The following is a 10,927-nucleotide window of genomic DNA, read 5'->3' as shown; positions in this document are numbered from 1 at the left end:
GTCAAAGTGAGCACTCAACCGTCGGGCCCAGCTCACTGTTCGACAACAGCTTAGAGCTGTAAGTAGAGAAATTAGGTACCGCAAGTTGCGGGGGAGGTATTCTCCAACACCATAAAGAACAAGACCAGAAAAGTGGTGACCAAGAGCAAGGTGGAAGGAGGAAATCCTGATGGCTCTTCGTCATAGAGATGGAGCAACAGCACACCCCTGTGACTGAATCCAAGCTCAACCACAACCTTCAAGGCACCAAAAAAGAAATAAAAGAACTTCAAGACAACATACCTCCGTCTGTCTGTCGGTTCTGTTCTGTCCTGTTTGTCCAAACGGCACTGAATGTACTGTGATATGCCCCGAGTCCCCTTGGGGAGATAGGGTGAAATATAAAGAAAGTGTTACTATAATTTTATGATATGGGCTGGGATACATCCTCTGGTTTTAAAAAGTAAGCAATGCCTTTCAAGAAAGGAAGTAGAGATGTTACAGGTTTAGTTTATCATGATCCATAGGATAAGGTGCAAAACTTCCCACTGTATATAAAATCTGACATTTATTACAATGGGGCAGCAAGGCTTATGAGCAGAACTGGGAAAGTCATGAGGCTGGCACTTTCAATGCTGACATGCTGAATGTTTTTGCAAATAGAAAAACAGTACACTCATTTATATTAAAAATTTTATTGAGATGATGTAATTACAAGCATTTAAAAAGTATTTGTAACTTACTGGCCCTGAGAAGAGGCATTCTTGCTTGCTTTGTTTACATTCATTCAATTCAATCCCTTAACCCCACACCTTGAAGGAAAAAAAGGAAGAGCCATCATCAAGAAACTATAATTTACTTTAAGAAAATAAAAAGTTTTTTTCCATTAAAAAAACCCCACCTTTTCATTTGTAATTTGCATATGGCAGCAACCATTTAAAAAGAAATGGAAAAGAAACACATCCTCTCCCCTATGAATGGAAGTTTTCTTATAAAACACTCAATTCGTATAGGGCACTTGCAGTAGGGTTATTCCTCAAATATATATAATTTAAGAACAGCCCTCCTAGGAATGCTTTCTACTGTTGGCGATTGCTGCTGGTTGGGTAGATAAGCACAATATATATCCTGTCAAGAGGAGACAGTTGGGAATTTGCCTCACAGTTATCATTTCCACTAGCAACCACGTTTTACTCATAATGTCTATTTGAAATAGAAACAAAAGAAACTGGATTTGATTTCTGAATATGAAAAAAACATCATCACATGGAACGTTATTTTTTCCAACTGCCACAATTGCTTCTGATCAGGCTGGTAATCACACAATTCATCAATTCATTGCCTTTCTCTGTACAGTCTGGGCTTCTTGCATTGATTAAAAAACATTGTAGATTTGCAGCTGCATTTAATCAGATAATTTGCATTTACTGTAACTAAATAGACTAGCCTTTTCTCCCCTTGGTAGAGTCAGTCAATTGGAATTTGCAAATGATGAACTGCAAACTCAGGAAGAATAAATGGAATTGGAGCCTTATGCAAATGTCTACTATAGTAGTTAATCTGAAAGATGTGAAGTTAATGAGTATGATTTGAAATTTTTAAAAATCAATAAAACATGTTGGCCATGGAACTTGTTCTGCCGCTTTGAGTCTCCTTGTGGAGGGAAAAAGTGAAGTATAAATAATCATAAGAAGAATAATTCTGTTGCCATTTGGGAAGCAGCAATTCTGCTGGAACTACTTTGAAGTGGTTCTGAGTGCCAAATATCTCTTGGACTATTTAACTAGCCATTATATAAATAACAGACAAGCAAAATAAAGGTCATTGTGGAGTAAAGGAAGACAGGAATAGGGGAATCCACCTGTAGGAACAGTGAGAGGCAAAAAGTGATGACTTACATGACAGAATATGGATCTCATATCTGTGCAACGTTCCTATCGTGGTTCCTAATGTCTTAATTTAAACATAAATAAATTTATAATCCTAGAGCTCCATTTTTTTTGTGAAACTTAAGAAATACGTGACAATTAATGACATAAGATTCCAATAAATGGCTTGACCTATGTCTACAGCACAATACAGGATGTTTCAAAATGATTGACCTGATTTGAAATTGCTTTCTCTCTGCAACCATGAACTGCCCACAAACTGCCCATGGAAGACTAGGGCATAATGTTCAAATGATTAGTGCTAGATGCTTCTAACAGCTCACAAACAGCCCCTTGTTTCAATAATTTCCATGATAGCAACAACCCCTTCCCACCCAACATAAAGCTTAATGAGATACCGGTATTCTCCATTAGTGGAGCATTTTTTAGATTTGTTTCTGGATCAAATAGTTAAACTTTATAACTGGAGAATTCGTTAAACCATTTGTAACATTTTATGTAATTGTAACGCATTGCCATCGTGAAATATATTCTTTGAAATCTGGTTCCATCATTTTGAAACATCTAGGATAAGCAGGGTCATATGTAATATTGTATTCAGCATCTTGAGATGCTCTCAAAATGTTTCTAGTCCTCAAGAAGATTCAGAACATACGCTTGGAAAAAGATTTCGAGTGTGAAATTAAAAATTCAGAAACTGTGCTCCCCATAAAAATACCAGACAAAATTATGCAAATTAAGACAACAGATTAAAATATACTCAATTTGCATATCAGATTCAAGCAATATACTTTTATCTTTTCCTGACATGCCTTTAGTTATTTTGGTGTAAGATATAGAAAGCCATGTCAATAAAATATAGATGCTGTTAACAAAGATAACATTATGCCATCATATATGCACAGACACGGGAATGCTACAAGGTGTATTTTGATGGTCAGTTTTCAGAATAATTTAACAAACTTCAGAATTATCTGAAGCTGCAACTGTTAAGACTTCCTACAAACAAAAGGTACATGCCAAGTTTCTCTTGTCCTAAAAGCTGGAAATCTTCCCTGCAGGTAAAAGTCGTTCCTTCACATCAGTGAATTAACTGAGTTAACTATTCATGGTTATTTGCATTTGCATATGCGGTTGCCACCTTAAACTCTCTCTCTCTACACACACATATATATGCTCTATGCATCTCTAGGTTGCTCCAGCACAATTCCATGGTCTGGTGGGCCATAGTATCATGCTGGAGAACCTAGAAATTTCAAGAGGGAACAGCTCTACACCTTTTTAGGACATTCAGTGTGATTCTATGTCCAATTCCAGGCAGAATTTGACCACAGAATCATGCTAGAAGACTTAGAAGTGCCCAGAGAAATGTTCTCTCAAGTTAAAAAGAGTGGCAGATTTTTATTTTTATTTGTGGGATTTCCAGATTTTTAGGGACCTCGCGCCAAATGTGGAGGGTACATTTTAATGTAGCAGGACAGGAATGCAAATCTTCTGAAATTAAAATCTACATGGGAAATGGGAAGAAAGAGCAGAAAATGGCAAGGCTGCACCTGGATGGAATTGAGTAAAAAAACAAAACAAAACAAAAAAGCAGACACATCTCAGCAATGTAAAAGTGAATGAAATGTGAAAATAAAGACTGTATTTCTTCAATTCTGAGACACACTTTTCATATATACACACACACACACACACTTATACAGACATACATACACACACATACACAGGGTGCATCTTAGGTGTATCTTATGTACTGTTGTTGGTAGTACTGACATTCAAGTGCATCTTAGGATTGAAGAAATAAAGTATGTGGATTTTATAGCACATTTGCTCACATTGACACCCTATCAGCAAGCATGGGCTATTCAACAAAATGCTAAGTTGTCATTTTGAAGGCCACAAACCTTTTTTATTTTTAAAATCAGCACCCAGCTTCTAGTGATAGTTGAATAGTGTGTATGTGTGAACATAAGCAGAAAAAACCTTCCCACCTGCAACTGCAAATATCCCGGTGCTGGCTTGACAAATTGAGTCAAGGAAAAATGTATTTAAATAGTGCTTGAGCAGGAAAAGCAGGGGTTTTCTGCATTTTATTAGAGGTTCTCCTTTTATTTCTTATTCCTGTGGCACTTGGGTGCTTGGATGAAGTCATTGTACTCTGGGGATAAGCTGACTCTCTGAAGACTGAACATTAGCTCAAGATATGCCATTCAGTGTCTCATGTCTACAATCAGGATGGGCCCTCTTCATTTCTTTCTTCCCTTTCTTTCTTGCAGTCCAAAAATCTATCATCTTTGTGAGTTAGAGTGATTACAAGCAATTTAGGCAACTGGAGACATTTTGTGATTTCAACACCTCTGTGACATTTATCACTGTTTGTTCCTATGCTGGGATCATACTGTGATACTCTGCAAGAAACAGTTGTGCTACATTTCCATAGGAAAGCCTTCAGAATAAACAAAAACCAAGTCTTTTGCTTTATAACAGTCATTTAAAAAAGGCCAAAAGGCATGATATTAGAGGGGGGAAATTCCAAACTAGCCAAACAAAAACAAAAACAAAGAACACTCAGAGATCAGGGAGAATATACAAACAAACAATATAGTAGAGCTGTGTTCCTGTCTGTCTCCCTTTCTCTCTCTCTGTCTTTCTCTTCCAAATCCTACTGCCAACACCACCTTAGCCAGCAGTTTTGTTCTGCTAAAGTGCTCTGGGGTTTGGCGCTGTGTCCAAGGTAAATGCTTAATTCTGTGGTTTCATTTTCCACCTGAATGCGCCTTCACGCCATCGGCTCTCCCCCAGAACAAAGTGAAGTAGAAGGCTGTTTTTCAGCACTCATCTTCCTGGTATATTTGCTCATCCAGTTCCTGAGATTCAAGATGCTCCAGACGGTCAGTGCGGCCGCTCATAATCTCATCTGGGGTCTTCATGAACCTGCAAAACACAGGTAACATATAAATATAATAATAATTTATTTTTTTGACCAGTCATATGACCATTTCAAAGTGCAACATAAATAAAAACCAAGGCAAAAAGGATGGGAGGACAGGTAGCTGACCATCTGTTTGCCGACAAAATCTTATGTTCCTGATTCTTCTTTCAGGAAATGTGCTCTTTTCTTGATAGCTTTCAGGATAAAAAGGCTTACTCTATTTATGGTGGATCTTTCTTGTCCTTGCAAGAGGACTGTCAGAAGATCATTTCTGTTGGGAGACCTAAAATTTGCTAGTAATGGATGTAAATAACTGTGTCTATAAATATAATGGGACCCAGAATGCAAACTGCAATTAATCATAGAATCACAGACTTGAAAGAGACCTCGTGGGGCATCCAGTTCAACCCCTTGCCAAGAAGCAGGAAAATCACATTCAAAGCACCCTTGACAGATGGCCATTCAGCCTGCTTAAAAACCTCCAAAGTAGGAGTCTCCACCACACCGGGGTAGAGAGTTCCACTGCTGAACAGCTCTCACTGGTTGTTAGTTCTTCCCAATGTTCAGGTGAAATCTCCTTTCCTGTAGTTTGAAGCCATTGTTTCGTGTCCTAGTCTGCAGGGCAGCAGAAAACAAGCTTGTCCCTCCTCCCTATGACTTCCCCTCACATATTTATACATGGTCATCATGTCTCTTCTCAGCCTTCTCTTCTGCAGGCTAAACATGCCCAGCTCTTTAAGCCACTTCTCATACAACTTGTTCTCCAGACCTTTTATCTGGACACATTCCAGCTTGTCAACATCACCCTTAAATTGACCTAGACACAGTATTCAAGATGTGGTCCGACCAAGACAGAATAGAAGGGTAGCATGACTTCCCTGAATCTAGACAGTATACTCCTTCTGATGCAGCCCAAAATCCCTTTGGCTTCTTAGCTGTTGCATGACATTGTTGGCTAATGTTTAACTTGTTGTCCACAAGGACTCCAAGGTCTTTTTCACACATGTCAAGCCAGGCATCCCCCATTCTGTATCTTTGCTTTTCTCCCTGTTGAATTTCATGTTGTTAGTTTTGGCCCATCTCTCTAATCTGTTAAGATCATTTTGAATTCTGCTCCTGCTTTCTGTAATATTAGCCATCCTTCCCAATTTGGTGTTGTCTGTAAACTTGATGATCTCGCCTTCTAACCCTTCATCTACGAGGGTTGAATAAAAAGTAATGCCTCCACCTTCATAACTCCTCAACAGATGGCAGTACTGTTATGCAGCAGGTACTGGCTTGTTCAGTAGACTCTCCTCTACAGTTCCATTCGTCGGGAAGCCTTAGAATTGAACGGTTGTGTTGTTAAAGTGTGAAGTATGGAACCCTGCGCAGATGGTCAGTCAATGCGACTTAAGCAATGTGCAGTCATTGATTCTTGACAGCAGAAGGTGTTACCCCAAACGAGATTCACCAGAGAATACAAGCTGTTTTATGGTGATTGTGTTGATCTGAGTACTGTGTATCGTTGGGCAAGTAAGGAGATGTTGAGGTGGGAACATCTGACTTGCATGACAAAGAGTTGGACGTCCTGTGACAGCAACCACAGAGTTTCACAAGCAAAAGGTTGACAGATTGATTCAGGATGATTGTCGTATCACTGAGAGAGAAATTTCAAGCATAATTGGCATTTCACAAGAACGTGTGGGTCACATAATTGCTTTGCTTGGCTGTTGGAAGACCTGTGCATGATGGGTATCCAGGATGCTGATGCCTGAAATGAAAGCACACAGACTTGAAATTTGCAAGGAACTCCTCTCACGTTACAAGAATGAAGTTGACGCCTTTCTCCATTCAATTGTGACAGGAGATGAAACGTGGGTAACCATTACGACCCGGAGACGAAGCGTCAGTCTATGGAATATCAACACAAAGACTCGCCCCAGAAAAAGAAATTCAAGACACAGCTCTCAGCTGGAAAAATCATGGCAACAGTGTTCTGGGATGCAGATGGTGTTATCCATGTTGATTTCCTTGAATGTGGAACAACAATAAATTCAGAGCGTTACATCACAACGCTGCGAACTTTGAAACGACAGCTAACAAGGGTCCAAAAGTAAAAGGGAAATGTTTTCCTGCAGCATGACAATGCCAGACCACACACTTCACATGCCACCACTGCAGAACTTCAGAGACTGGATCTCACCACCTTACGTCATCCTCCATACAGTCCAGATTTAGCACTGTTTGACTTCCATCTGTTCCCGATAATGAAAGAAGATCTGCTGGGACATCCTTATGCTTCTGATGAAGACGTTGAGAGAAGTGTGAGACGCTGGTTCGGAAACAGAGTATCAACTTCTTCCATGTTGGTTTCAGAAAACTTGTTTATCGTTGGCAGAAATGTATCCAATTGTCTGGTGATTATGTGGAAAAGTGAATAGTGGTAGTTAAAGAGAACATTCTAAGGATTATTTCTGCGTTTGATTTATTAAAATATTCCCATCCAAACCCAAGAACGAAGGTGGAGGCATTACTTTTCATTCAACCCTCGTAAGTCATTAATAAAGATGCTGAACAGAATCGGGCCCAGGACAGAATCTTGTTTATGGCACTCCACTTGTCACTTCTTTCCAGGATGAAGAGGAAGCATTGATGAGCACACTCTGGGTTTGTTCACTTAGTCAATTACAGATCCATCTAACTAAAAGTTCTTAACGTGTATGTACTGTTTCGTGTTATTTTTCTTACTTTGCTGGCATTTTGCGGTACTCTAAAATTTTGCTAAAAATGATAAATTATTAATCCTATTACTAATGAAAACAAGCAACTTGGGCTGTCCAACACAGGGGCTTTCTATCTTACGGAAATTTCATATCAGTTTGTGTGTGAATAAATACTTGCATATAGGACGCAGGCAAGATTATATCGAACAGAACATTCATACATACTACAAGCTTTCAGCGGGTTGTCAAGCTGGGTCTGGCTACTCCCTAGTTCTTCACAAGAAGAGTACTTTACATGTTAGTCAACTTTACCACCACAAGGGGGAGAGCCAGCCCTACCTTTCCAATATGACAGGGCTCGGGACAATAACACAAAAAATACAGTGCTTCTGGCATGAAGCAGTCAATTAGTCCAACTAGAGTTGGACTAATTGAAACGATTCCCTCCCATAACTGCTGAAAAGGAATGTTAATTGAAATTACCAATGTTACATTTTCCAGTACTCAAGCTAGGACCTATCGAAATGGTCATTACATCCCCCAGGGTGGGCATCAACCTACTACAAATTCACAAATTGTTGGTAAACACACCCACCGAAAGACACCTGAGCTGAAGCAAATTCATCAATCCTGTAGTAGTTTGACAAAAGAAGACATAGATCCCAGAGTAGGAAGCTGTGGTGCACAGTGCTACAAAAATGGCAGCACTATTAATGAAATGCACCTGAATACCTTTGGGAACTGGTATTAAACTGCACATAAGCCAACTTAATACACTGTTGCAACCATACTCGTTGCTTCTTAGACAACTCTTGAAATGAGACTAACGAGATTAGAGGGAATCTCCTTCCCCTAAGGTTGATTCGCCCCCACTTTATCAGAGATATCTGGAGAAACAGAAAATTGCACATTCACAAGAGATATAAAAGCATAAGCATATTTTAACTTTCTTTTAATCCTGAGAAGGGGAGAACCATCAATGACTCCCCTCCACACAGAATTATGTTTTCTAGCATGCTTCTTTCCCTTCTGGTGACTAGAGAGGACATTCTATAATCTGAAAATTCTGCCTCACTGCATTTGCATGCACTTTTGCTTCTTATCTCTTGACGCCCAAGGCAATAGTTAATATGGACATTTAGAAAAGCTCCACCTTCCCACTGTCCCTTAATGCACAGAGCCCACAGCCTGCCTTGCTCTGAGGGAGATCCAATCACAGAAAGCATGGAAAGCTTTTTGCCATTCATAAACAGGAAAGGGAGAAAGGAAGGACCATTCACATTTACCCGTGCAACCATAACATGTCTCCCAGGGCCATCACATGGTCTGCCCACTATATGAGACCCTATCACATTCCTCAGCTATCTGAATGGCAATACCAGAACCAATATGCCCCTCCACCAATAGGACTGCTCAGTAAGTTTTCTCACCACACTGGCAACGCACCCAGCAAAGATTCCTTTTCCGAAGAAAGATAGGAGCTGTGTGCGCTTCTCATCACAAGGGTCCCTTCTCATTAGGGAGGTAAATAATAATAATAATAATAATAATAATAATAATTATTATTATTATTATTATTATTATTATTATTATTATTAGATGACTCTTACAAGTAAAACAAGCAGTCAAAGAAGAAGAACATGCCCTGGAAGAATATGTAAAGCAAAGTGAAGAACCTGCTTTGATTGAAATCAAAAATCAGAAACTCCTCAAAGCACAGCAGACAAAAAACCAGTACAAGAAAACCACACTACAAACTAGAGCTGACAGCTGGCACAACAAAACATTGCATGGAAAGTTCCTTGACAAAATTGAAGGAAAAGCTGATAAAGAGAAGACCTGGCTCTGGCTCACGAATGGGACCCTGAAGAAGGAGACAGAAGGCCTGATCCTTGAAGCCCAGGAGCAAGCCATCAGAACAAATGCAATTAAGGCCAAGATTGAAAAATCAGCTGATGACCCAAAATGCAGACTGTGTAAGGAAACCGATGAAACCATTGATCATATCCTCAGCTGTTGTAAGAAAATCGCACAGACAGACTACAAGCAGACGCACAACTATGTGGCCCAAATGATTCATTGGAACTTATGCCTCAAGTACCACCTCCCAGCAGTAAAGAACTGGTGGGATCACAAACCTGCAAAAGTATTGGAAAATAAACACGCAAAGATACTGAACTTCTGAATCCAGACTGACAAAGTTCTGGAACACAACACACCAGACATCACAGTTGTGGAAAAGAAAAAGGTTTGGATCATTGATGTTGCCATCCTGGGTGACAGTCGCATTGACGAAAAACAACAGGAAAAACTCAGCCGCTATCAGGACCTCAAGATTGAACTTCAAAGACTCTGGCAGAAACCAGTACAGGTGGTCCCGATGGTGATGGGCACACTGGGTGCCGTGCCAAAAGATCTCAGCCGGCATTTGGAAACAATAGACATTGACAAAATTACGATCTGCCAACTGCAAAAGGCCACCCTGCTGGGATCTGCACGCATCATCCGAAAATACATCACACAGTTCTAAACACTTGGGAAGCGTTCGACTTGTGATTTTATGATACGAAATCCAGCATATCTATCTTGTTTGCTGTGTCATACAAAAATAAATAAATAAATCATACTTTATTTATAACCTGCCCTCTCTCCCCGAAGGGACTCAGGGCAGTTAACAAAAATAACAAAATTGGCAAACATTCAATGCCCATCAAATAACAATCACGGCAAAACAAAAAATAAAATAAGCACATAAAAAACTAAAAAGCCCAAATTAAACTAAATAAACATAATAAGTACAAGGATTCAATCGATTAAAACACAATACATTAAAACATGATATATCACATCAACAGGCTTAGGTAAGTTTCCGAAGTTCAGGTGAGAATATATGTCAAAATGCTAATTTTCCTCCAAAAGATTAACATGATGAGATGATTAAAAATTATCCTAACATTTTAAGATTGGAAGAGTAAACCTTGTCCTGTAACAAAGTGGACAGGACAGAAATGAGAAGGTGGGACTGGCCTTGAGATAGGAAGACTGACTGGCACATAAAGAGTCCTGGTGTGCAAGGGAGGAGCCTTACCTCTCCACACTCTGGCAAAGCAGGTGATCTCAAAGCCAAGGAGTCTTTAAGTCTTTCGATCTGTGTCAAGAAGCACATTACTGACCAAACCATGAGTCTGATTTTTCCAAGGGAATACTGCCATATCCAAAAGAGACTGAATCTCTATTCCAGATTATGTTTTCACCTGAATGGGAGCACCTATGCCTTGCCGAAATGAAGCCATAATTTGTTAGTCTTCATCTATCCCAATGGTTCTCAGCCTGGATTCAGATGTTTTGGCCTTCAACTCCCAAAAATCCTAACAGCTGGTAAACTGGCTGGGATTTCTGGGAGCTGTAAGCCAAAACAC

General features: G+C 39.7%; 1 protein-coding gene across 3 annotated transcripts in view; it reads right to left on the bottom strand.

The window, feature by feature from the left end:
- Positions 1-658: 658 nt before the first annotated feature.
- Positions 659-10,927, bottom strand: part of etv6 (ETS variant transcription factor 6) — a 151,582-nt gene continuing 141,313 nt past the window's right edge. For all 3 annotated transcript variants that reach the window (XM_062983602.1, XM_008111370.3, XM_008111371.3), the window contains one exon: positions 659-4,805. In XM_062983602.1, coding sequence (XP_062839672.1) covers positions 4,700-4,805 — 106 coding nt within the window. In that variant the 3' untranslated portion in view covers positions 659-4,699. The remainder of the gene's footprint in view (positions 4,806-10,927) is intronic.

Source organism: Anolis carolinensis, chromosome 5 (genome assembly GCF_035594765.1).
Source record: "Anolis carolinensis isolate JA03-04 chromosome 5, rAnoCar3.1.pri, whole genome shotgun sequence".
Taxonomy (NCBI): Eukaryota; Metazoa; Chordata; class Lepidosauria; order Squamata; family Dactyloidae; genus Anolis; species Anolis carolinensis.
This window is presented reverse-complemented; position numbering and strand designations above follow the sequence as displayed.